We start from the raw sequence: 27,787 nt of genomic DNA, 5'->3' as shown, positions 1-27,787 counted from the left end.
TCTTATGTATGCCATATATCCATTTCAAAAGCACAAATGTACACATTACTGTATATGTTCGATATTGATTGAAAGAGACTGTTTCGAAATGTTTGAATTATTGAGGATATGATCGATCTCCCAATATTTAGCTGCACACTTCAAGCCATTGTAAGGCCATGGTTGACAACATGGTCCACAATAGTGGCCCTTATTTCATCTGATATACGCCTCTGTCCTTGGCCTCTTCCTCTGTTTTGCCTCTTTACCCTTCCACCAAGCATCTTTACTCCTCTTCTTCCTCTCGGCTGTCGACCCTGATCGTTTTCTGGATGTTCATCCACTGTCAGAACTTGTAACTCTTGTGTTGTCCTCTGTCTATATATGCTTTCCAATTGAAGGTTCATGAGATGCACCTTTGAGCTGTTTCAGAGAACTGGTTTGTCATTGGTTGATCTATATTCTCCTCATTAGTGAAAGTCAAGATTCATTTGCACAATTCATGGAAAATTTACAAAAAGTCTAATAGAAATTTATAGAAAATATGCTTGACAGTTTATGACAACTAAATCAACCATTTTGCATTTAATGACTTGTACGATGAACTAGATGTTTTGAGGGTAAGACTATAGCACAGAGAACTATATAACACATTTTGAGCAACATGATATTAGCAACTGAAAATGTAGGAAACCGCAAACAAATGTACATAATCAATTGCATGAATGTACCAAAGCAATCACAACTTGTTCAAAAGAATGATAAACTGCTTTTATGATGTGCACAAGTGGCTAGATGATGTGGAGGTTGAACAAGTAGTTTTGAGAATTTCATTTCTGATCTGAGAAATGAACCAAAGCCACTGAGAAAAACTGTAATATTTATAATTTATTATTTTAATATGATTATTTTTTCACATGATGTAGTAATAAGAATTTGGAGAAGAAATTAGCTTTATTTTCATGACAATAATGTCATGATTCCAAAAAAGTTTTAATAGTCCTAAAAATGACTTAATTTTCTTTATGCAAAATACAATTTATTTTGATTATTTTTAAGATGAATCTTTATTTCATCAAATATTTTGTTTCATGATTTACTCAGTAACAAAGCACAGCCATATCATTTGAATACTTTATTAAATAATTATAATCAAACTAAAAAAGGAAATTCCACCATTAAAAGTCACATTTATTTATTTTTTAATTTAAATGTTTCAAGTTTTTCAAACAACAACAGCATCACTGTGTGAGCTACAATATATGCACGTGTATTATTTACTTCCAGAGGGAAAAGCTCAAAACTCCCTGAACCGTGTTGTGCCGACAAGAGCACAGGAGGTTTCAGAAGCTACACCAAGGCTGATGGTGATTTAAGAAGGAAAGATCAGGAGCTACATGACCACAGTCGAGAGAGGTTTTGTGCCCAATTAATGAGCTCAGTCCATAATAGTCCAGATTGGCTTGCTCTCTGAAAGGCCTCCACCAAAGGCCTATGTGGCACAGCATATTGTTCATCTGTTTAAAGATGTCAAATAAAGCTGATAGATAGTAGAAAAGAACTGATGTCTGGCAAAACCAGAATACCATTCATGCTGAATTAGAGTTACCTTCTATCTGACAAATATCTTAGTTTTTTTTTCAGTGTTTAAATGTCTCAAATTCACGTTTAAGAGTTTGTTTGAACTTCTTGTAGTCGAATTTAGGTTGAACTAAATGCTGACCAATGGCAGAGTGTTTGGGAAATCCAGAATGCAATTTCATTGGTGCAGAAATCATACACAGCAGCTTAAAAGGGTGTATGATGCCTTAACACTATCAAAACTCGCTTTTCATAAACTCCAGTATTCAGAGCAAAGGTACTCAGTATAATTGCCAAAGTGCACAGAAGAAGCTGTCACTAAAACAACACCAAAAATCACAATGCAAACAGAAGTCTGAAATTAAGATTCTAATACTGCTGACATAAGATTTCCCAAACCTGGGATGAGCTGATAGGATCTTTTTCAGTACAAATAATAATTATAATTACAATAAAAACACAAACAAAACATTCTGGAATTTCCTTTTAACCTTAAACTGAAATACAAACTGAAAAAACACAATTTAAAAAAGTGTGAAGTTGACATGTACACCACCACAGTAGCAATTCCTGAATGATATACATGCAATTTTTTTTTTTTTTTTTTTCAGTCATTTCACATTGATACAAGCAACATATTTACACCACACTGGATATGTTTCTGAATCCAGACTCTACATGGTGTTCCTTTTGTATTCTACATACATTTAGCAGCATTGAAAACATTGATAAATCTTAGTAGCTGTAACTCATAGAGTAACAGCAACTTGCAGTGTACAATAGAGTCTCCTTAACATCCAGATCCTGAGTGTCCATCTACATGTTGTAGTGTCTTAATTTAGACTTCAAAATCACATGCCGGTCACATGTTTGTTTAAGGACACAAGTTTTCTTTGTTGGAAAATCCATAGGGATTTGAGGTCTCTGTGTGCTTGTTTTGTCACATTAAAAATCTCCACGTACAGCAATCGATGAAGCGTTTGAGATGTAACAAGGACGTTTGTGCAAGCGCATCCTTCAAAAGTGTTTGCACATGGTTTCAGGTCCAAGTGATTGACTGGCAAGAGAAGAAATGACCAAAACAGTATCATCGATGAAAGTGGAAAATGGCTCATGAGTTATGATTATTCTAGCCTGAGTAAATCAAAGTCTCTATAATCAATCCTTTTCTGAGTCATGGCTGTCCTCGGGTTGCTGTCTTGCATTTAGGTGTGTGTCTTTGTTACCAAAGCGATATTCAAAATCACTAACATTTAGGGAGACCTTTTATATCCAGATCAAGGCACAAACGTTTCACATCTGAAATATGTATCACCATTCATCACAAGTTTAGAGCAAGTACGGAAACTAGAATACTTGCTGCCTTCAAAACATATATTTATGAGATAAGCTCATGAATGTCACTTCAGTGTCATAATTATGAGTAAAACCCTTGCTTTCTTAGTAGAGGCTGTGTCAATGAATTTGTCATTTATAATCTGTGTACAATTTAGTTTGTATGCTGTTTGTATGAATTGAGGGGATTTGTGATAAAGCTAATGAGTTTTACACCTTACGCTTCCTTTATATTGTCAGGAAGTGAAAAACAAGAAAACTGGCCAACGAATCAACTTCATTCCAACCAAAACCACTTGAATGTACACCATGTCATAATTATGATTTATAAACTAGGAATAAATAGGAATTCTCATTTGACTTGAAGGCAGCAAATATTCCAGAGAAACCCCAGAGCTTCAGTACACATGGGTGAGAAACAATGGAGAAACAGTTCCAGCGGCAGTGCACGATGGCGAGCCGGACAGGAGCGCAAACAGAAACACAGCAGACTAGTTCACGTCGCACAAGCCCATTGCTAAGGCCGCACACGCTAGCTATGCAACAACGGTGCTCTGTCAGCGCTCTCTGTACACAATAAGGGCAAACTAAATCACTTTAACCGAGGCGAGGAAAACAAGTGATGTGTTTGTGAAAGGCGAGAGGGATTGGGGAATCACAGCGGATCAGGAGGGATATTTACACCCTATAGTATGCCAATCGCTTGTCTGTGGCCACAAGTTCCTGTAAATAACATCCTCCCTTGAGGCTGAAATGGAAACGACTAGAGGCTGAAATGGAGATCTGTAGACACATCGACTCTCTTTATAGGTACTTCCTTTATGCAACTGTCTCCCCTGCTGTTTAGAGTACAAATCAGCCTGTGCTTGGGTCAGAAATTAAACCTGCTACAAATTGAGAACAACTCATGCTAAGTGTTTGTGATCATATATCAAATAGTGTTCTCTTGATATCTGTATCTTCCTGTAGTATTACACCATTCAAATATGCTAAAGATCCCATAAAAAGTTTAGACAATTGCAATTTTATTCTTTGTATTGACATATCCTGTTGAAACAGGAAGTTGGGGCAGGACATATCAAAGGGCTTATTCTTTTTTTTTTAAATGGGGATGGCATTTTGGTTTAAATAATAACTTTCTATTGCTAGTCAGACGTATGTGGTTTTAGCAGGGACTTTCTCATTATAGAGAGTGGGAAAAAATAGACAGAGTGAGTCATCAATATTTATTTTTTGTTTTCTTGGAAGGTTTTCTGTGAATTTTAAAGTAAACGCTATTTTGTCAGTTTAGCTAAAGCTAAAAGCTAAAAAAAAACATGAACGAAAAGCTTTTGCAATCTGGATTTCATAGAGTCTCTACCCTCGTGAAAAGAAGTACACTTTACCATACTAAATTGAGCTGTATTATAGTTTAATATATATTTAAATACATGAGTTTCATAAATGCTTGTCAGCACATTTTGCAGTAAATTTACACTAACCATAATGCAAATTATACTGACAAGAAGTTATGAAAATTGTATTTCATATATTTAAATATATTTGTAATTTATAAAGTTGCAATTTAGTACATTTAAAATATATTAACTTATAGCAGACTAGTTAAATTTATAATCAAGTACTTTCCATGTGCTTTAGTATGTTAGTTAAACATCAAAATAAGTGTACTTCAACACACAAAACACAACAAAAGATTATTAAGCATGATTAAAACTTCTTTTAAACATATACTTAAGTGTATTAGAGGAAAAAGTCATGAAAGTGTTGTCTTTTTAAGTACACTTAAATGGCATTTTTATATTAAGTATGTTAAAAAACATACTTTTAAGATTTGAAGTACACTACATGTGCACATTCAATACAATTAAACACACTTCTTTTTCACAAGGGTACATGCTTTTAAAACAAGTGAAACCTTGGTTTTTCCTTCAATGCCTCACAATTATTTTATAAAAAACTAAAACTCCTGTGTTTGTTATGTAACATCTGCATAGCACACAGTCAAAACACAAGATGTGCCTTTTCTGCTCGTTTCAGCAAGAAAAATCTCGTCTGATCTGAATGGCATTTTGTTATTGTGGAATTTTCAGCTCACTCTTACAAATTGCTGGCAAGGATCAGAAGCGGATTATCGCTTCAGCGTGTGGGAGAAGGTGCATGCATATGCACGTGCGTATCAGTGCGTCTGCAATTACTAGCCTGAAAATGTATGTGTAGTGGTTACAGATCGTTTGAGCGAGCATGTGTGCTCATATACGAGAGCGCGTGTGGGCTGAAGTATGCGTTTAAAGTCGGCTTTTGCGGGGGAGCTGGAGTATGGCGCCCATGGCCCTGCCTTAAAACGCCACAATAAGATTAACGAGTGCTTGCCGTGCCACATGCTGCTGTCCCTGCTCTTCTGTCTGAGCGCTGACACCTGAAACCCTGACCCAGAGAAGAGGGCATCTGTTGTATCTGCATGTGCATCCGTGACTGTCAGTATGCGTGTTTTATCTCACTCGCTTTATCATTTTTTGCAAGAGACTGAGCAGGTTTTGATGGACGATTACATACTACAAACTTGGGAGCAATGTGCATTAATGAATAGTGCACAATAAGACCAGGTGTGTGTTTTAGGAAAGGTCCATTTTGTTTAACTTTAAGGGACATTAATGTGACATTTATGTAAAATATGACTGAGTAACACATGTGAACTACAGTGATCTGAGAGCATTAAGAGAATCAGGCCTCTTTGTTCATTTCCTTCAAACTCTAAAGGGAAAGGATGCATTCTTATAGACTCGTTCAAATTTGACACATATTTTCAATGACACTCTATTGCTATAAAGACACCAAGATATGCAGGACAGAACATATACAAGTGTATATGGCCTACATGGATTAGCCTTTCAACCTACAGAGCTGGACAGCAAGCGGAAGCATTGAGAATGTGTGTGTGTGTGTGTGTGTGACACTAATCTGTTAATCTTGTTAATGCCATTGCAGCTGGTGCCCCAACGTCCAGCACATGAAATAAAGGAAGGACAACACGATAACCAACAGCTGTTGATGCTCACTGTTTGCAGCCCATCACACACATGCACTCCCACTAAAAGGCTCTTTGCTGGATGGTTTCTGTTGCAGTTTCTCTCAGACTAGATGTCGAAAAGGCAGAGGAACTGAAATGTTTAAGGAATCGTAACTGTAAAAAAACAGTGGGTTGACAACAGGGTAACTACTAAACTTTGCAGATGGACAAGTTCTCCTTTCCTTTTGATGTTCATACCTAAATTATGACTGTTTCATTTTTAAGATAGGGGAATTGAATGAGAAAGAAAAAAGATGCGAATGCCCACTTTGAAAAAATGAAAAAAAATAAAGCTTCCAAAAAGAGGGTTTTTGTAGTGATGCTAAAGAAGCATTTTGGGTTCAACAAAGAACCTTTTAGTAAACAGCTTAAAAAAGAACCATTTTTTTTTCTTAGTATGAAGCACATTTTGAAATCTGAAGAACCATAATTAGCCACTATACACTCTTAAAAAATGTTCCAAAAGAGTGTTTTTGCAGCAAAACCCTAGATCCAAATCTGTTCCTGGAGGGCTTTGTTTAGTTTAGGCCTAATTTATCTCCAACCCTAAATAAACAGACCTGAAACAGCTAATCAAGGTCTTTAAACTAACTAAAAATTTCCAGGCAAGTGTGTTGGAGCTCAACTCCTAACCCTAACCCTCCAGGAGCAGAATGGATACCCCTTACATAGAAGAACCATTTTTGGTTTCTCAAAGAACCTTTGAGCGATCAGTTCCTTAAAGAAACATTATTCTTTAGTATGAAGAACATTTTAAAAATCTAAAGAACCTTACTTTACAATAAAGAACCTTTTGTGGAATGGAAAGATTCCATGGATGTTAAAGGTTCTTCATGGAACCATTAATACCAATAAAGAACATTTTTAAGAGCGTATGTTATATTTTTGTATAGCTCACTATACTTTCTTCTGGTGAAAAGACCATCACAGATGCTCATCAGCATGATTCTTAACTAACATAACCACCAAAAAGACTGTGTAGTTCAACAGTTAGACCAGCACCAAACCAACATACACCTGGATATTCTCACAGGTCTAAGCTGGTCTTATCAGCAAGAACATGTTTCTTCGGTTTCTCAGTAGAAACAAGACTCATAATGTTAAGTGACAAGGCATATGAGGGGCCAGAATGATGGAATGAAGGTGTGAGATGTTGACGGTGTCACATTTGCTGAGACAATCCGCCCCGTCCTCTTTTCACCGATCCAGAACTCTAGCGTAGTCCTGCAAAGCGCAGCCTCCTTCGCTCTTCAGATCGGCGAAGACCTGCGTGAAGAAATGCGGGTCTGCGTTGATGCGCAGCATCTTGGCACTGGTGATGTCGATAATGGCCAGACAACGGTCCCAGAATGCCTCTTTAGCCGCCTCCACCAGGAAGGGCTTGAGCGGGTACGAGATCTCGTTTCCCATGTAGGAGTACGACAGGTACAGGCAGGTTAGGAGAATTGCTTGGAGCTCATGCTCTGAAGACACCACGTCGCCATCCACCACATCGCGGCACAGCATGTACACAAACACCACGTTGGCTGGTGTCACAAAGGCCTGGTCCTGCCAGCCCTGGAGCAAGAGTGAGCGGTCCACAGCGCGGAGCCACAAGACCGGATCGGCGGGGGAAAGGTGCTTGAGCCGATAGCAGCGGCCACACAGAAACTCGCCCAGGCAGCGGAGCAGCTCACTAGTCGAGGCCTGGACGATCACGCGCTTGGGCGAGGAGGTGCATGTGGGCGCGATCTTCTTTACGGAGGAAATCTGCTGCGGTTTGTTGTATCCCACACCCAACCCTACGCCCAGGCCCAGACCCGCTGGACCATCGTAGCTAGTGAGGTTGGCGCAGGAGAGTGACTTCTTCACATTTTCACGGTTGAGGTGCAAGACTGGATCCTTCTGGTAGATGTTATTGTTGTTGAGAGGAGCCCCGACGGCCCCTTGACCTCCAGGATAGGCTTTTTTGGACTCGCCTCGCTTCTTGGTGGAGGCCACCAGGCGTTTCCAGGTGAGAGCGGGGAGGAAGATGGAGTGGCCGCGTTTGAGGCTGCGGTCCTTTTGAGTGTTCAGCGAGCGGCTGCTCAGGCTCGGGTAATGGCTTAGAGAACCAGGCCGGTCGTCATAATAACCGGGTTTTCGAGGGCCCGGGGAGAGGGACAGTACGGTACCCATGAGTCCACTGAGGTGCTGAAGACACCAGCTGCGTGGGTTGATGTGGCTCAGAAATAAAGTGCTTGTGCCTCACTGTTCGAAATCTGGAAGGTCAAGACTGGGAAGATGAGGGGCATGGATGAGTTCCTGAGAAGATTATATGTAGAGCATTATAATAAATAATGACGACTTTAAATGACAGTTCATAGAAATAAAGAGGAATAATAACACAAATGAACTAACGATTAAAACTGTTTTTGCAACATTTATATTGGTAGTGTTCCTTTATAAGTATACAGTGCTGGTTCTCAACCTTATTTATTTATTTATTTATTCATTCATTCATTTATTTAGCTTCTTTTAGAACTATTTTGTTGACAAGAAAAATATATGAACCTACTCATTTTTTTATTTTCGTCAAAGATGTAAGTTACTTATAAACATGTAAAATAATGACAAATATATTAAAGATTTTCCGCTGTTTCTCTTTGTCACTCATCAAATAAGTCAGTTCTCTATTAGTTAATCTTAGTTTAGGTCCATTAAATAATATTAACAGATAAAACTTTTGATTTTAACAAAGCAGTACATTTTGAAATGAATTAAACTAAAATTAATAAATGCTTTAGAAGTATTTTTCATTTTTAGTTCATGTTCACTAACGCAGTTACCTAATGTTAACAAATGGAACCTTAAGAAGTTGTATATAAACTAGATTTATTAATGTTTGCTACTAGATTTTTATGGTGTTTTTGTGTCAGTTTTGAATCTTGAAATCCTGGGAGTCTACATCCATTATAAATGCATTTAAAAAAAAAAGCATAAACTGCACATTACTAACATTTCATAGAAATTCATACGGTTTGGAACTACATGAGAGTGATAAACCAAATACTATGAGATGTTCATTTTCTCACTAAAATTGTATAATTGTTAATGAAAATTGCTGTAAAAAAAAAAAAAACTGTAAAATTTGTAGCAATAGCCAAAAATACATTGTATGGGTCAAAATTATCGATTTTTCTTTTATGTCAAAAATCATTAGGATATTAAGTAAAGATCATGTTCCATGAAGATATTTTGTAAAATTCCTACCATAAACATATCAAAACTTAATTTTTGATTAGTAATATGCATTGCTAAGAACTTCATTTGGGTGACATTAAAGGTGTTTTTCTCAATATTTAGATTTGTTTGCACCCTCAGATTCCAGATTTCCAAATAGTTGTTTCTCAGTCAAATATTGTCCGATCCTAACAAACCATACATCAATGAAAAGCTTATTTATTCAGCGTTCAGATGATGTATAAATCTCAATTTTAAAAAAAATTGACCCTTATGATTGGTTTTGTGGTCCAGGGTCACAATTATAAAAAATAGAAGCATTTTCACCAGTGGTCTCAGACTTTTTGTATATGGTGCTGTACCCATTTTGAGGAAATCTTATTATTTTACTCATAATACAAACTAATGAGTCTCTTGAGAGAACAGGGCAAAATCTGACCCATTTAACTTGGAGTGGGGTCACCAAACTTGTTCCTGGAGGGCCGGTTTCCTGCAGAGTTTAGTTCCAACCCTAATCAAATACACCTGAACCAGCTAATCAAGGTCTTGCTTGGTATACTTGAAACTTCAAGACAGGTGTGTTGAGGTAAGTTGGAGCTAAACTCTGCAGGACACCGGCCCTCCTGGACTAGAGGGTCATCAGAACCACTAATAAAACGTATTATTGAAACTCTAAAATAGCATTTTTTTTTTGCTTCACACACACACACATTTATTTTACATTGTTCATATATTGCACATTATAATCTGATAATAACGTAGAGCTGCATGTATTTGGATAAGCTATTTTATTACAGTAACAGTATTAAACCGAGTCAGACTTTTTCTGTCTTTTTAAAAAATCTTTCTTGATAGTGGTGTCTAATATCAAATGTAACCCTGGATCATAAAGCCAGTCATAAGTAGCACGGGTATATTTATAGCAACAGCCAACAATACACTGTATAGATCAAAATTAAATATATCAAAACTTAATTTTTGATTAGTAATATTTATTGCTAAGTGCAATTTTCTCATTATTGTGATTTTTTTGCACCCTCAGATTCCAGATTTTTCAAATAGTTGCATCTCAGCTAAATATTATCCTATTCTAACAAACCATAGCCTACATCAATGGAAGGCTTATTTATTCAGCTTTCAGATTATGTATAAATCTCAGTTTCAAAAAATTGACCCTTATGACTGGTTTTGTGGTCCAGGGTCACAAATAGCCAGTTTTATTGCAGTGACAACTTCACTAACAACAAAAATCTGTTTCAAGCATGCAGGTACATTAAATGAGATTCCATTTTAACTTATTGTTTGTTTGTTTGTTTTTTAGAATAGTGACTGTAGGTTACCATGATCGTTTCCCGTGAGGGGAGTGTTTTGCTCACCTGTTCGTCCCGCACATCACACACACATTAATGTTTGCATTAAATCCTTCCTTTACGAAAAAACAACAAGAGTTCACTTAAGCGCATCCACTTCTCTGTGTCTAACAGCGGTTCACTTCTCTGTGTCTGCTCGAGTTACAAACAAAGTCCTTGACGTCGTTCCTGTTTAAATACGTCCATTATCCAGAAATGCTGCTCGTGAACTGTCCTCATTTAAACGGGAGGATTTACACCGAATCAAACTTTCATGGCAATGCAGTTCCATATCTCATGGTCCGCTTTATGCACTTTGAACAAATAGCTGATGAAGTCCGAGCATGTTTGGGCTAGTTAAAGAAAACCCGTCAAAAATAGTAAATATAGGTTATGCAAAAACGCACTTGAACACATAAGCGTTTGTGCGCGAGGCTCCAGCCGGTGTGCTGACAGCAAGAGGAGTTTGTGCTCTGGTCCTCTGTGCTGCACATCACAATGTGTTCAGCTGAAGCTCCTCCTCAAGACATGTGACGTACCAATATCATCCTATTCACTGCACACACCAGCTCTGTACACACACATCAACACAAGTATAATAATAAGAAATAATAATAAGAAGAAATGTTTCTTGAGCAGCAAACCAGCATTCAAATGATTTCTGAAGGATCATGTGACACTGAAGACTGCTAATGATGCTGAAAATAAATGACATTTTCTTTTATTCAAATTACAAAACAATTCTTTTGAATATTGTATAAACGCAGCCTTGGTGAGCACTTGGTGAGCGTAACATGGAGTTAATTTGATCACACTAGCACAAGAACTGTTATTTAGCCTATTACAAAACTGCTCAGCAAATGCAACAAGAAAAGAGAGATTTGGAGGCTTGGCTACTCGTGCCGGGCATGAGAGTGATGTTTTTGGACATTTTCACCATTTAGCAAAGCAGTTCTTCTGTGTGGTGGCAACACACATGCTTCCCTTCGGTGTAATAAGGATTTAAATGAATATTTGTGCATTGTTTAACACTGAAAAGACATGATATGTGCAATTTGCAATGATAAAGGGGGCTGTGGATAAACAAGACTCTCTCCTGTCTTTTTGGTCCACGAATTTCATGCTAAATTTCACCTCCTGATGGTGATGGATAGACAGGATGGAGGAGAGAAAAGAACATAAGCGAAGCTTCAAGCTTGCATGCTAGCTATATATTTTAAACAATACAACTTTTGTGAAATAAACGTGCTTAATTTTATTAAATATGCACTGCTATATAATCAGTATTTGCTAATAATCAGTGTTGGAAAGTAACTAGTTACATGTTACGGAATTACGGAATTTAATTGCAAAATAAATGTAAGTTTGATTGATTTCTTTCCCAAATTGCATGAGACACCTATTCAGGAGTTTAGGACACAGAATAGGACAGATGCTTGTTTAATAGCCTAACTGTTTTATTTCCTATTTGGGTTTATGTTTATGTTTGTTTTTTTTTCAAAGCATTGTTAGATGTCATAACTATGCAAAGATTTGATTAAAAAAAAACAGTATCAGTAGCTATTAAACTATATCTTGTAATGATTTTAAATCTGTATTTAACCTCAGAACGATCACAAAATCGCGGGGGGCCCGAGTCAATGATGTTCAGGGGCCCCGGAAACCATAGCGGCGCCCCTGATGGTGGATATAAATAGTGACAGACTTTGCGATTTCACAGACACGCTGGAATCAGAAGAGTAGCAAACAAGCTCAGAAAGATTTGTTGTTTTCTGCGGTGTTGTATTTTGCATTCAGTTGTACGCTGCCCTCTAGTGGTCAAATGCCAGAAAGTCTAAGCATCTATAGACTGTGGCTTGGATTTGAACTGGCTGGTAGCAGGCATTGCTTTCTCTGCTCTACAGAATGAGAGAAATTACAGCTAACATCATAAAGCACGACCTTCTCTTATTATTGAAACTGTTTGAGAAAACATTGTAGTTTGTTCCTGAAAATCTGAAGTTTCAGGTCATATTCTGTTTGAAATTTCATTTTTTTTTTCTGCTGTTTTTGGCCCTTGCTCTCTGTCCAGACATTTGGATGATTTCCTTCTCTTGGCAAATATGTAAAGGAAAAAGATTTCACCACTTGCAAACCAATACAACAGAATTTGTATTTTTCATGGCACATAATTCAAGGGTGAATTAGTGCAATAAACACACTTTATTGGGTATTTTATCTACAGTTTATTTTGAAATCTGGGACACTCATTTAGAGAAGCTTCTATCACTGTTATGCAGTTGAAGCCTGTTGGACCAAAAGTGAAAGAGCATGAATGAGTTAGAGAGGATATTAAAATGACATTTTATTACCAAGGCCACTGTAGTATGTGTATTGATAACTATGCTATTGTAATGTCAAATAATATAATAGTAGGAAACACATAAGTTACATAAAACTTCATTTGAAGTAAATGCTAGTATTGAATAACTATGTATGTATGAGACAACCTAGATGCTTATTTATTTGAAACATTTAGATGACAGTCTCAAAATAGCCAAAACGTGCCCTCCCCCTTTTTGTTGAATTTGTATTTCATCATAGCCATACGTACATAATCTGAAATAAGAAACATTATGTCCCTAACATTAACTTTATTTATTTATTTTTTCTGGGTTCCTGTCTTAGTGACATCAGACCCATGAAACCATGTGATCTCAGTCAAACGGTAACCTAGTTATGTTCAAATAGACTAGTTGGAGCAAAAATGTTCCTCATGACCCAGTATCATAGACTGACCTCATTCAAACGCTGTGATCATTTTATACAAAATCATTTGATTTCATCCTTTGCACTGCACAATGTGTGGATTAAGAGGAAAAACATTCAGATATGACATTTTGTGACAGCATCTATTTATGAACCAGACATGAACCCCGTGCCAGCCAACCTCCATCAATCACATTACATGAATACACTGGATATCCTAAGAGTGCTTAAATCATAACAGTACATACAAGACAGATCAGTCTGAATTACTCATTTTATATATATATATATATATATATATATGCTTATGCTTCTGTGGCTCCTAATCTCACACCATGTCTAACCACCAAATGGTTTATGTCTGGGCTAAATCATACAAATACACCTGTTATGCATTTTTCTAAATGCCCTTATTTATTTTCTTCAGTAAATTTTTGTGCCACACTGTGGCAAATATGTAGTAGAGCACTGTCCATGGTACTGAAATGAACTAAATAACCTCACAATCACAGTCTTTTTGGATGAAAGAGGCTTTATGAGGAACAGGATGGGAAAAACATGAGAAAATTGCTCAATCGCTGAATCAAGACAACAGGACTGTGTACATTTTTCATGGACAAATGTCTATGAACACTTCTTTATTAACATATTTGCAAGCCGCCAAATTCACAGTCAACTTATTTAGTCATTTTTATTGCCCGTGTTATTTTACAACCTTATTAACTGCTTTTAAATCTTTAGAACATTTATTCCATTCGCTTTATATTTTAGGGTTTGTTGATTCTCACCCAAATGGCACAGTAAAACATTTTTCTTATACCACACCGTAATACTCATGATGGTGCAAACTTGTGCTGTGTAGTGTATCATTTTGATACTCTTCAGAATTTCAAAAGATAAAAAAACACTAAGTTTATCTCTACCTACCTCTGAACACACACACATATACATAAACACACATAGCTTCTTGAGATGAGGGATGCTTATGTCCTCACATTTATCTGCTTCTGGTACAGCATAAAGTCATCTGGAATAGAATCTGTGCAACATACAAAAAGTGAGACTCAAACATTGCATTGAGCTGCATGTTCAAACAACTGTCAAATTGACCCTCAGATACTCAGAATGCATCCCAAATCATGCTACTTACCATTGCATCTATAGCCGAGATTAGACCATATGACGTTCTCCTGAGAGAAGCAGAAGACGCCCAGCCGCCCTCCTCTCATAGTTGTGTCTATCAGGACTCCTGAATCTGCCACCAGTGCTGTACCTTCATACAATCTTAATCTACACCACAGGTATAGAGAATCCAGTCAAACTCTACAAAACTTTTCCAAGTTTTAGTAGTAACAGTTATACAGTACTTGTTTTGTGTATCTCTTAAAGTGCCCCTATTATGGATTTTTGAAAATTACCTTTCATGCAGTGTGTAACACAGCGCTAAGTGAATGAAAACATCCTGCAAAGTTTTTCGGTTGGTCTGAATGAAAATGCTAATTCATTCTTTGCCACTAGGTGCCACTAAGAGCGGTAAAAATAGCAGTTTCTCCAGTAACGCTGCACACAAAGCAGCACTGCACTCACAAACGCTGCTTTATCAGGCATTACAGGCAAGATGAAATGAAAATTAGACCAATCGGACCAGTCACTGCAGATTAGCATCATGCAAAGGGGGGGTTTGGGAAAATGAATCGCTGAGCGAATCGTTTAGGACTCGTTGAGCAAGTAAGGTAGAAATAAATGCATATTGTAAGACAATGAAAGTGTTTTTTGACCTTGCATGCATGTCAACCTGCTGTTGGGGACTCCCAAAACCAAAATATGGATGTTTCATTACCCATAATAGGGGCACTTTAAAGATTAATGTTAGATTAGCTCTCACCGTATGTAGCCCACCTGTGGGCGGTGAGTGAGGTGCCAGCGATAGGACGTTCGGTCCTTCCAACCCACATTCCTTGGGTCCTTCCAGAGCAAAGTAACTTCCCCTGGTGTGTCTCCTGTGTGCCACAGGGCATTACGCAGATACTCACCAGGACCTGTACGAGACTTCACTGCCTGGAAGAGTGAGGTGATATTAGTAATACTTTTGAACGTTAATATCTACATGTATACACAACTTTTATATACTATACTTTTAAAAGTTTATGGTCAGCAAGATTTGTTTTTAAGGGGAATTAATACTTTTGTTCATAAAGGATGCTGAATAAATTGATAAAACATGACAGTTAAGATTTCCAGTACATCAAAGAATCCTAAAAAAGAAAATGTATCACGGTTTCCACAAAAATATGAAGCAGCACAACTGGTTTCAACATTGATATTAATAATAAGAAATGTTTCTTGAGCAGCAAATCAGCACATTAGAATGATATCTGAAGGATCATATGACACTGAAGACTGGAGCAATGATGCTGAAAATTCAGCTCTGCATCACAGAATAAATTACATCTTAAATATACTATGTCCCAATCCCATTTTGCCCTCTTTTTCTCCACATTCCTGTCTCACTTTTGGCATTTCTCCAATACAATGCTTCATTTATCTGCCACAATAATATACTTTCCTTGCTTTGCTTTTCTCAGCAAGTATTCACATTTAATTGAGATTACACTGCATATCATGTGCATAGTTCGATTGCATATTTTAAACAATTTTAATGTGTATTTTGCATTTCCTCTCACCTTAAGCTGTAGTCCAGGCTGAGCTGAGGCTTTGAAAGGTAAATTCTGCCAATATGTCTGTTCTATCTGTTTCCACATCACCACATAGAAGCTGGAAGAGTCCTGATAGCCAAAGATGAATCCCACGTAATCATCATCAGTGGCCGTGTTCACATGGATTGTTCCCTCAAAATCAACACCATTAAATGCAGTGTAGCCTAAATAAAGAATAAAGCAGTTAATACAGCTGTTGAGACACAGAGATATCAACCTGTTGGAATTGAAGCAAATGTAAAAATCAGAAATGCCAATTTTGATTTTATGGAGTCTCTATAAAAATGTGTTTACGCACGTACCCACAGCCAAACCAGGGTCACTGTTCATGGTCTGCACAATCTCCATTCCCTAAAAAAACACCAAAGCTGTTTTAAAATACCTCACAGACTTTGTCAACAATGTGCACAAAAGTATAGTAAAAGCTCAGAGACTAGCTGATAAAATAAAAGCCCAAAATTATAAAGTAAATGATAATTTAATGATCACCTTATTCAGCACCACCCAGTTGGGGTCGATCTGAGCATCTCCTTCCGGGTCGAGAATGACTGTCTGAAATGCCCTGAAATCTGTCATAGTGACCTCTGCACTTTCAGGGCATGCATCCAACAAGTCAGTCACCTTATCATTGTCAAAGTCTGTCTCACACATGTCACCAACCCCATTAGCTGATGGGAGAGAAGGTACGAAACAAACATGTTCATTTCTAGATTGGATAAGTAAATATATATGTGACAGATGTAAGGTGTCTTTGGAAAAGAATACTAGTATACTGGTTACTGCATACTATTTTTTTTAAACGAAAAGTCTGCGAAACAGCACACATTATGTATGGTCCAGATGTCATCACAGAAATAAAAAGTTGTCATTCGTTTTAATCAAATTGTGTGTGTTAACTCCAGTCAAACTTAATTAACTGCAGAAGTCAGAGATATTACTTTTAGCAGTGTGCTAGTATGCTTTTCCAAAATGCAGAATTAAGAATCAGACCATCAGTATCTTTTTGACTGGGGTTAGGAACAAGTCTGCAGTTATCTGGGCCAGGAGAAAGGATATCTGGGATTCCATCATTATCATCATCATCATCACACTCGTCCCCGATGCCATCATTATCTGAGTCCAGCTGAGAACTGTTGGGTACTTCAGGGCAGTTATCCCGCGTGTCCTGATATCCATCACCATCCCTACACACAGAGAATCATTTTCACTGGAGCTTTAAAGAATGAATGACAAGTGGATTTTGCTGAGTAATGAAATTCACCGCAAAAAGAACACTGAAACTGACATACACCAAAAGGAAACTAACTTAAATCAAGTATAGCACTTTGAGAACAGTAAAAATCATTATACCCGTTCTTGGGTAAAATAAGAATTTATTTACACAAGTACTTACATGTCCTTGTTTGTATCACATACATCTCCCACCAAATCGTTGTCCAAATCTGACTGAAAAAACAGCAAAATATGGATATTAATTATTGAATTCATATTTGAAAAGCAGGGTGGTTGGAGTACCTGTCCCTTTGCCTTCACTGACTCAAGTGCCACTACTTGTTCAAAATCCAATCCAATTTATTTTATTTATCATTTATGTGCCTTTTAATAATAATTATGGAAGAAATGTTGTTTTTGATACATTTAACTTGATGTCATTCAAGTGCTCACCTCTTGTTAGCCTGAAAAACAGCAGTTAACCCTAACATGAGCTACTTTATCTGTAGTAATAAAATCAAACATTTCTGAACTAGTGATGAGTCAATCATGAATGATTTGTCTTGAGTCTTCATATTTTGAGAAATATGATCAAAGTTTGCTTAAGCAGACATGCTGTGGAACTTGTATTCATGTGACAACATCTGGATTATTGGGGTGCCACAAGGTTCAGTGCTTGGACCTCTGCTTTTCTCAATATACACAACCTCACTGGGCACTATCATAAAAGCTTCTTCTACTATGACTTCTACACAGATGATACAGTTTTACATAATTTCAACCTGATGACCTCACTATCTCAGCATGTATCTCTACCTTTTTAGACATCTCAACCTACATGATGAACCTTCCGCTTTGTCCTTAGAGGCACCCCCTTTTCCCTTCCCTTCCCTTCCCTTTAGTAGTAAATAGTTCTTTTTGTCTAACCTGCAATGGATCGTTGACCTCAGGACAGCTGTCACACGCATCTCCCACACCATCTGTATCTCGGTCTGTCTGCATGGGGTTGGGTATCTTAGGACAGTTATCCAACACATTAGGGATGCCTGTAAAAAATAAAGTGGTGAAAACAGATGATGTGGTACAATACTATAAAACCACAGAAAAGATGAAAGTGAATGGGACTAACCATCTCCATCAATATCATTGTCACAGATGTCTCCCTTGCCATTGCCATCAGTATCAAGTTGATCTCCATTGGGAACGTTGGGGCAGTTATCACAAGCGTCGCCATAGGAGTCTGTGTCAGAGTTCTGCTGGTCTTTATTGGGCACCAAACGACAGTTGTCCTGCAAAATTAAAATAGCTACTGCTTAAGAATGCGTCATATGAAGAACTTGTCTCCAAATAAATAAATAAATTTTAAAAAAGACATTTTGAAGGACATCAGCCCAAGTGAATACAGTTTGGTATCCAATAATTGTTCAAATATTTGTACAATTCTTCGCAACTTGATCAGCAACCTCAACATTTTTAATTCCATCTCCATCTGCATCCTCGTCACATTGATCACCAATCCCATCTCCATCTGTGTCCTCTTGCCCAGAGTTTGGGGTATTTGCACAGTTGTCCTGCACAGGGATATTCAATTTATTAGTATTATTCAAGGTTTATTCAATTTTATATGCACATTATACCAAAATTGATAAGAAATCACAACAGAAATGAAAGTATATGTGTTTTGCTGAAGGAAGACTGTCATCAGTTAAACAGAAAACCATTCAAAGCCATTAATTGGACAAAATTCAATAAACAGTCATGTTACTTTTTTAACGCATAAAACCTACTTGCAATCCAATTTAACAGGTGCTATTTGGACTGCTATTATGCTGCAACATGCAATTCATTCTTAGTGAATTCCCTCCTCAAATCTCTGTGAAATGAGTATGTACCGCTCTGCAGTGTTTGTCATTGTCAATGCATGGAAGAGGCCCATCAGGGTAACCATCAATGTCTGAGTCTGGACCACAGATGTTCCCATTACCTGCCCAGCCAACGTTACACTGGAAGACACAAAATGGAGAGAAAAATCAGCCATTTGGGCAATTCTGGGTTGTTCTTTTTGAGCTTTTTTAAAAGAAGCAAATAAGCAATGCAAAACATTACAGAATTTGTAGTCTCAGTTAAGAGCTGCATGTACTTGTGCACAAATCAAAGATTTTGGATTCAACATTTCCAAGTAGGAAATTCTCTGGCTTTATTATGAAGTTTTTAGAGTTTTTAGATTCTCACCACACAGGAAATGTCACTGTTGCGGCCCATCACACAGTGTGCATTCACATCACAGGGGTTATAGCCCAGAGTTTCACATGTGCTCCTTGCAAAACAGCCTGCAGTCTGATTACCCACAAATCCAGCTTTACACTGCCCACACTTGAACGATCCCTATAAAAAGAGAGCAGTCAGTTTGGTAGTAGTACATTCACGTTTCATCACTTATGGCTCCTCTGCTTGACTTGCCGATTCTAGTGCTTTTTAATTTATATGCACATTTTGACAGATTACTTACCACTGTATTTATACAGACTGAGTTGGGCACACAGGCACCATAGTGCTCAGCACACTCATCAATATCAACACATTCCTAAAAAAAATAAACAACATTCACACAGTAAAAGCCTATTTACTTCAATGTACAATTCTGTTGTAATTGAATTTTGAGACTTTTCACCTGCTTGTGGCTCTTGGCAAACTCAACACCAACCCCCCTGAGTGTTGGACCAGTGAATCCTATGGGACAGGACTCACAGGTGAAACCTTTAGCGGTGTTCACACACAACTCTGCAGAGAAACAGGGCTGAGCAGTACACTAGGACAAAGAGAGATATTGAGAGTAAAAAGAAAAGTGAAAAATTGTTTTGAATTGTATTAAACGTGCACTTGTAGTGTATTTAAAATCTTAAAAGTATATTAATATGATATGATGATATGATATTAATGAAATAAAAGGCAATTTACAGAGAACTTACAGTGAGGACACTTATGTTTCTTAACACACCTAAAAGTGCACTTTGTAATAATGTCAAATTAATTTCGATTTTAAAGTACATTTTAAATGTTTACTAAAGCACGTGTTAAGTACTTGATTATAATTTTAGTAATATAATTTTTGTAATATTCAGTATTACATTTAAAGTTAATATATCTTAACATGTACTAAAATGCAAGTTCATTGTTACAAATGTGTAATTAAAAACATTTAAATATATGAAATACAATTTTCAATAGAAATGACATTAAAGTAAATTTAGTATTTTTTTCAGTACATTCAGCAGTAGACTTTATCCATATTTCAAAGAAAATAGAAGTAATTATCAAATTACATATAAAGATGTATTTAAGTCCTACTTAAGTGGGTCAAAAAACACTCTAAAATTCAGCTAACTGCATTTAATGTAATGTAATAATAGAATTTAATTGCAATTAACAGGCAATACAGTGTAAAATAGCAGGATTTTCTGTTATTTATACTACTTATTGCAAATAGTGGCAATGATCTGCACTTCAGTATTGTATTGCATTATAAAACAGTATGCAATAATAATGTATTGAGTGTAAATAATCATTTTAATTCAAATTATTAAATGGATGCCACCTTATTGGCACAATAAAGCCCACCCTACACCTACCCGATACTTTATTTTCAACTTTTTGGTTATTTCCTTAACTTTTATTGAAAGCAAATGCCTTTACAATGCGATATAAGATTTGAAAAGGGAGAAAAAAAGTTTGGTAAAAGACGGGTTCGAACCCGGGTCGATCTCGTCAAAAAGACCATGGCACCACTGGAGCTAATGATTCATAGTCGTTTTTTATAATGTTGACTATCGCAATCACACGCTGGTGCGCGGAGTCAGTGTAAATAGCCTCTGCCAACAAGGCGGGCTATTTGCTCTAATTGTAAATAGACACTCCGAAATAATAAGATGCTGTCTGCAGGAACCTCATCAATGTCCTGGCAGTGTGTTCCGTTTCCAGTCATGCCCTCTGGACAGGGGCCGCACTGATATCCTGGGTACATCGTGCTCTCCATGCAGCTCACACCGTTATAGCAGGGGTTAGGATGGCATCGGGACTGGGGCTCATGGAATCCTGATAAACAGAGAGAGACACACATATAAATTACTTCTATATCACAACAATATTCAGACATGTTTATCAAAACTAGGTCTGGCATCTCCAAGCTCTTTCTCCATCCCTTACCACACACTTGACATTCAAGAATGGTGTTTCTGATGAGAGACATCTCTTTTGTCTGAAAACACATCAAAGTCGAAAGAATTTAATTTTATAAAATGCAATGTCCCAATAAAAACAGAAGTATGTAATAAAATATATATCCTCCAATCCAAGCGTAATATGCAGAGACAACTAAAAACTATTCCTGTGAGCCACATAATATCATATTCAATTATAGGGTTGGTGAAGACATCTAAGCCTGTTCCTATATTCATCCTCATTCATTCCTCTTTTTTTTTTCTCTCTTACCTGTTCTCTGATATCCTCTCTCAGCTCTCCCATGATCTGGTTAAAGATGATCAACTGTCCAATCAGAGCTTTGGTGTGATCACCTGGCCATATGAGATGCTCTTTTTATTATCACAGAAAAGCATTACAGGCATAATTCAGCTGTAATAGTACATTCACATATGATTGAATCTTTGTTGATATTTACCGAGGATGGCGTTAATGTCACTGCCTACTGTAAAGAAACAACAGTCACATTATATCCAAAGTTTCTAGTTCAGAAATAAATGAATATATTTATACTTCTGATCAAATGTTTGGGGTTGGTAAGATTTGTTATGTTTTTGAAAGAAGTCTTTCATGTACACCAAGGTGGCATTTATTTGATCAAATATACAGTAAAAACAGGATTATTTGGAAATATTGTTACAATTTGAAATGTAATGCTAAAGCTGAATTTTCAGCATCATTACTCCAGTCTTCAGTGTCAGATGACCCTTCGGAAATCATTATAATATGCTGATTTGCTGCTTAAGAAACATTTATTATTATTATCAATGTTGAAAATAGTTGTTATGCTGCTTCATGTTTTTGTGGTAACTGTGACACTTTTTTTCCAGGATTCTTTGATGAATCGAAAGTGCAAAAGAACATTATTTATTTGAAATTGAACTATTTTGTAACATAATATATATCTTTACTGTCACTTTGATCCGTTTAAAAGCATCCTTGCTTAATAAAAGTATTAAAAACAAATCCTACTGACCCCAAACTTTTGAATGGTAAAGTGTATCAGATTTTCTGCATTTGAAGATATTCCTCATTTCCAAAATTCATGAATTGTTTGTAGGAATAATATCTGTGGTATTTCTGCATTGCCACAAGAGGGCAGTATGATGACATGACACTGTTTGTAATGGACTATTATACTGAGCCGAATGCATTTTTAAATACAGGATGTGAAAAACATTACAAGTTCTTCTTATGCTGTCAGAATAGTGCTTACCTGCATTGTTTATGGCTGAATCTCCTTGGAATGGACAGTCAATGAGAAGACCAGCTGTAGCCAGAGAGCCTCCGAGAGCTAGTTTAACAGACTCTATTGATCCCTAAAATATATACATGAAACATATCCATTACTACTAACACATTTACATGCTTCCTCATCCCTCTTCTTACACACTTCACTGTTTAACAAACTGACCTTCACACAGGCAAATTGACACCTATTATTTAAACAGAGCAGTCAGTCAGGCGATGCAAAATCAGACATGGTCTGTTACAACAACAGTTGTACTAAACACATTTATTAGGACATCTGCACAACTTTGCACATGTATATTGAAGACAACGCTTATTAGATATTTACCTTGGCTCATACAAATTTCTATGCAAGGTTGTGAGTGGTGGCTAAGGCAAATGGATTTGATTTAAAAGAGCCCACCTCTGAGTTTCTATGATATTTTGGTCTATATAGCTTGAGTTGCTCTTTTTTATTAGATTTTCTAACCAGTTTTATTGTCTACCAGCTCAAATAATTAAGCCACATTTAACTCACTTAAAAAGCACAAATCACACAATTTGAAAAATTATTTATGAGGTGTGCAGCTACTGTAAAGGCATAGTTCACCAAAAAATTTACTCACTCTCATGTCAAAAACCCACTTTTTATCCCTATTCAAAACACAAATTAAGCTATTTTTAATATCCCCTCATTCGTTTCACTAAAAATATCTTCATTTGTGTTTTTCGAAAAGTATCATGACATGAACTATCCCTTTAAATTCGCTGTACAGTTACTCTGACTCACATAGACTGCATGACAAAAAATGATCATTAATTGTTGACCTGTATCCTGGCGTAAGATTTCTGTCCGGTGCGAACATCCACAGATTCTGCCTTTGATGGAAGCCCGACAAATGAAGGGAGGCCCTGAGCAGAGTCCACCAAACGGCAGTTTACGTAAAGCTCTAGGTTTATGTGACTGCGTCTCAGTCCACTCATTCTGAGTATAAGTGATTGGGTGCGTCCCTCAGCGAGGACTGGATTTTGTAAATTGACAGCATGAGCTTTTCCATCAGAGCGCACGTATCGCACCAGTACTGAGGAGAGAAAGGAGAAGTCATTTCTATAGACATGAATCAGAAGCAAATATTGACTTATTGAGCACCTGCACAATTAATGGCATTTGGGGAAATGTTTGCAACTGTATAATATGACCAAAAAGAGCTTACATTTGTTGATCTTGCCTACAGCAGCAAGCTCCAGGTATTTCTTGTTGTCCTCTTTATCATAGAGACCGAACAAAACGCCGCCGAGTTTGGGTGGCAGCATGAAGGTGGAGGTGATGTACAGATCTCCTACCGTCTGCAGAGCTCCAGACAGATTCTCTATAGCTGCAGCTGTCTGACGTGCATCATGGAGCTCCAATATATTAATCACTGGAAGAAAGAGTACAGATTTTAAGGCTAAATCACATGCGCAGATAACACAGTTGTATGATGTTGTGAATGAGAATCTTTTGGAGAATGCTTGAAAACACACATGTGGATGGAGAGTGTTTTGAAAACAGGCTTCAAATACAGATTAATGTTAATTACTGTATTTAGATTACTGTAATGTTGACATGACTTGGAGATTTGTTTGCTTCAGGCAGGTATTACTATTTAGACAAAACATGAGTGCTTGTTGTCAGTGTTGGTAATGCGAGTTACGTAATCAGATTACTTTTTCAAGTAACTAGTAAAGTAAGATATTACTTTTTAATCTACAAGAAAATATCTGAGTTACTTTTTCAAATAAGTAACTCCAGTTTATTTTTTATATTTTATTGCTGAAGAGTTTTAATTTTCTCCTGCGTCCTATTCTTCATGCAATCCAGAATGGCGGCACACCTGAAACGTTTTTTGAGCTGTGGCCCCTACTGTACAGATGTGAATGTCCATTTCCTTCAGCCTAAGGCTTATTTTACTTTTGGTGTGAAAGGGCTTTTACATTTGCCAAACATATAAGCAAGCCCAGCCCAGATTTAAAAAGTAATGCAAAAGTAACATTTACACATTACTTTCTGCAAAAAGTAACTATGTGATTTGTTACTTTGTTAGGGAACAACATAATATTGTAATGCATGAAAACTATGGAGCCGCACGATGAACTGCAATATTTGCCCTCTGGTTATTAATCCTAATTTCATTTTCAATTGGCATTTGCAATATCGGGCAGTAATCAATACTGTACCGATACGTCACACATAGTTTCTTTTATAAGCAACACAAATGTAACACACAGAGCTTTTCAAGATGATGAATTTTAAGGTCCTGTAAAATGGAAAATATGTAGTGACTTTTACAGTGCAAGCCACAAACTAAACTGAAGCTGGCTGTATTTCTCCAGATAAAGGTCATTTTACCTATCGCCCATTATTTATTTTCCCTATAATTCTACTAGCAAATGTTGTCAATGGAAGGATTCATAAAATTCTTTTATAAAAATTTCTCTACATAAACATCATTCCAGTAATTATTTGTTGTGCAAATTAGTTAAAAAATAAATAAATAAATAAATATATATATAAATAATAATTAAAAAAAAAAAAATTATATATATATATATATATATATATATATATATATATATAATTACATGCAAACACTTGCAATAGAATTATATTTTATTTTTTAACATGCCATAATAACAAAGAAGGACCATTAAAAAAAATACAGTGGTCAAATATTGCCACTTAATAAAAAGTTAGTTTCTGACAATCAGTGTCTGTATGGACAACAGCTTCCATTTGCATGTAATTATCTCATTGTTTGGCCGCATTGTCTCTGAGCACTGACTGGGTCGCTGGGGGAAGCATGAAATGAGACAATAAAGGACCATTTGGGTTAAGAATTAACGGTTTAACAGCACAACAACTAACCAGCTGACCACTTTGTCACCAAGAATGTGAGAGCACTGAACTTACACCACTATCACTTATAACTGTCACTAATGAAAAAGAGAAGCAGTGTTACAGTCCAATGAGAAAAAAAAAAAAAAAAAAAAAAAAAATACAGTTTACTTTATATTTAGGATGTACTGTATGATTCAAAATAAAAACCCCACCTTTAAATTCCGACGATTCGGAAAAGTGTCCAAACGCAACATACAGGACAAGCAGATTTGGCACAATTTTCCTCAACTCCATCCTCTTGAACCAAGTCCAGCAGATATTGTTTAATAACCCGATTAGAATATAATCCCGTTAAATTCCCGTTTCCCAAAAAAACGAACAGCTTCCCAGAGCTTCATAACATCACATAACCCCGCTGAGCGGTTTCTCCGAGTCGCTGTGACCTGAACGGCCCGGGGTTCAAAGTGTCTGCGGCTCCTCCGAGGCTCTGCAGCGCTCCACACTTTCGGTCCTAAATGAGGAACAGAAGTCGAGCTGCAGCGGCTGCAGGGAGAGATAACGAGCTTGTCAATCAACCTACAAGTATTTACTGCGGCTCTCTCCCGCTGCGCCTTCATACCGCACTGAGCTCCACTCAGATTCAATTTCACCGCGAAAATTAAAATATCTTTCAAAGTGTTTGTTTCTGAGACTAAAAATAAATCTACTGTGTTTGGGTTTTGTGAATTAAGCATATAGGCTAACTTCACGCCAAGAGTACAAAATATGAGAAAGTTTTTGAGATAATTTAGAGGGCGGGATCCGTTGGAGCTCAATTCGCTTGTCTGACTTTATAATGTGCTTCCTTGCTTATATTTTAAATTGATTAATGACATTAAAATTATTTTTAATAGGCTATTTTGTCAATGTTTTGTAGTGTCTGGTAACTCCTCAGCACTGGCGTTTGTTTGGCGCCAAAATACTAACTTGTATTTTTTGACTAACTTGTAAATGTGACCCTGAACCACAAACCAGTCATAAGGGTCAATATTTTTTTTGAAATACATAATCTGAACAGAAAAGCTGAATAAATATGCTATGGTTTTTAGGATAGGACAACACTTGGCTGAGATAGGCCTACAACTAGGCTATTTGAAAATCTGGAATCAAGCGTGCAAAAAAAAAAAATAATAATTGAGAAAATCGCCTTTAAAGTTGTCCGAATGAAGTTCTTAGCAATTCATAATCAAAAATTAAGTTTTGATATATTTACAGTATAGAACATCTTTACTTGGGCCTAATGATTTTTGGCATAAAAGAAAAATCGATAATTTTGACCCATACAATGTATTGTTGGCTACTGCTACAAATATACCCGTGTTACTTAAGACTGGTTTTGTGGTCCAGGGTCACAAATAGGCCATGTAAATGAATGAATGAAAACACAACAACTACGTGGTTAGCCATCAATTAACACGTTGTAGTATTTTAACAGGGATGTTTCTAGCTCGGAGGCCCAATACAATAAACTGCGCAAGGGGTCCAGAAAACCTAGTAACTGCATTTTAGGACCTTTTATATTTGGGACAGGGCAGAGATAAGTGTGTGTATATTCTTGACTTGACAAATGTGGAAATGACTGAATGTAATGACATTACAAACCTTATTAGATGAATCTGCATATGCTGCATGGACATATGAACATAGGTGTCCTATTAGTCAAGTCTAGTTCATCACATTAACTAACATCCACTAAAATCTGCAAGCCAGAAGGTCGTCAAATAGCCTACTTTTTACCATTTGAAACAAGCTTTATGAAACATGCTCCTTTGAGTGTTCTCTTTCTGTAAAACACAACTTCATAATCATAACAGAAATAGTTTAGTAACAGCTTTGCCATTGATTTGTTCAACCAAACAGAGTAACCTTGGTTGACCCACCACAGCGGTAGCAATGTTGAGTCTTTATACTGACATACAAAACACAGACATCTCAAAACTCAAGAGAATGTGGGCGGCAGCAATTTTCAACTAAATGTTGAACTTGACACTAAACAGCAGCATAGTTGGAACAAGTCTACCAGAAAGAATTTTGATCAAGATATATCCTAAGATTAGAGACCAATAATAAAGTTAAACACATGCAAGCTGTGTAAACAACTCCCTTATCCTATGATATTGAACACACGATGACCTGATTCTTGTTCTTAATGCTGGAAGAATCCAGAAAAAGACTTCAAACCGAGTGCTTTGTT

At 36.8% G+C, this 27,787-nt stretch overlaps 2 protein-coding genes across 3 annotated transcripts; both read right to left on the bottom strand.

Annotated features, from left to right (window-relative positions):
• Window positions 1–1,157: 1,157 nt before the first annotated feature.
• si:dkeyp-92c9.2 (uncharacterized protein LOC571482 homolog) lies at window positions 1,158–10,963 on the bottom strand. Of its 2 annotated transcripts, none has more exons than XM_058752620.1 (2): window positions 10,540–10,963; window positions 1,158–8,245 (listed from the first exon to the last, which is right to left on the bottom strand). In XM_058752620.1, the coding sequence occupies exon 2, from the start codon at window positions 8,117–8,119 to the stop codon at window positions 7,160–7,162; it is 960 nt and encodes a 319-aa protein (XP_058608603.1). In that variant the 5' UTR covers window positions 8,120–8,245; window positions 10,540–10,963; the 3' UTR covers window positions 1,158–7,159. The 2 variants fall into 2 exon arrangements, with proteins under 2 accessions (XP_058608603.1, XP_058608604.1); XM_058752621.1 differs by having other exon boundaries at window positions 1,158–8,216.
• A 2,899-nt stretch (window positions 10,964–13,862) lies between these two features.
• Window positions 13,863–26,082, bottom strand: thbs3b (thrombospondin 3b). Its single transcript, XM_058753291.1, has 23 exons — window positions 25,767–26,082; window positions 23,891–24,097; window positions 23,505–23,758; window positions 22,663–22,765; window positions 21,865–21,891; window positions 21,678–21,760; window positions 21,393–21,444; window positions 21,133–21,281; window positions 19,861–19,998; window positions 19,699–19,773; window positions 19,422–19,574; window positions 19,082–19,192; window positions 18,653–18,760; window positions 18,319–18,478; window positions 18,117–18,235; window positions 17,371–17,423; window positions 16,968–17,161; window positions 16,467–16,645; window positions 16,280–16,328; window positions 15,945–16,141; window positions 15,146–15,318; window positions 14,411–14,550; window positions 13,863–14,299 (listed from the first exon to the last, which is right to left on the bottom strand). Exons 1-23 carry the CDS (start codon window positions 25,846–25,848, stop codon window positions 14,244–14,246), a joined length of 2,862 nt encoding a protein of 953 aa, XP_058609274.1. The 5' UTR covers window positions 25,849–26,082; the 3' UTR covers window positions 13,863–14,243.
• Between the last annotated feature and the right edge of the window lie 1,705 nt (window positions 26,083–27,787).

Source organism: Onychostoma macrolepis, chromosome 19 (assembly GCF_012432095.1).
Source record: "Onychostoma macrolepis isolate SWU-2019 chromosome 19, ASM1243209v1, whole genome shotgun sequence".
Classification (NCBI taxonomy): domain Eukaryota; kingdom Metazoa; phylum Chordata; class Actinopteri; order Cypriniformes; family Cyprinidae; genus Onychostoma; species Onychostoma macrolepis.
Note: the sequence above shows the minus strand (reverse complement) of the source record. Positions and strands in the feature narration are given on the sequence as shown.

What these genes read in the sequence shown, in the direction of transcription:
- si:dkeyp-92c9.2 (XM_058752620.1), bottom strand. Translation starts at nt 8,119, where the DNA reads ATGGGTACCGTACTGTCCCTCTCCCCGGGCCCTCGAAAACCCGGTTAT.
- thbs3b (XM_058753291.1), bottom strand. Translation starts at nt 25,848, where the DNA reads ATGGAGTTGAGGAAAATTGTGCCAAATCTGCTTGTCCTGTATGTTGCG. An exon ending in TGTAGGCAAGATCAACAAAT is followed by an intron (nt 23,759 to 23,890) that starts GTAAGCTCTTTT and finishes TTCTCTCCTCAG; the next exon opens with TACTGGTGCGATACGTGCGC. An exon ending in ATGGAATTAAAAATGTTGAG is followed by an intron (nt 18,479 to 18,652) that starts GTTGCTGATCAA and finishes TTAATTTTGCAG; the next exon opens with GACAACTGTCGTTTGGTGCC.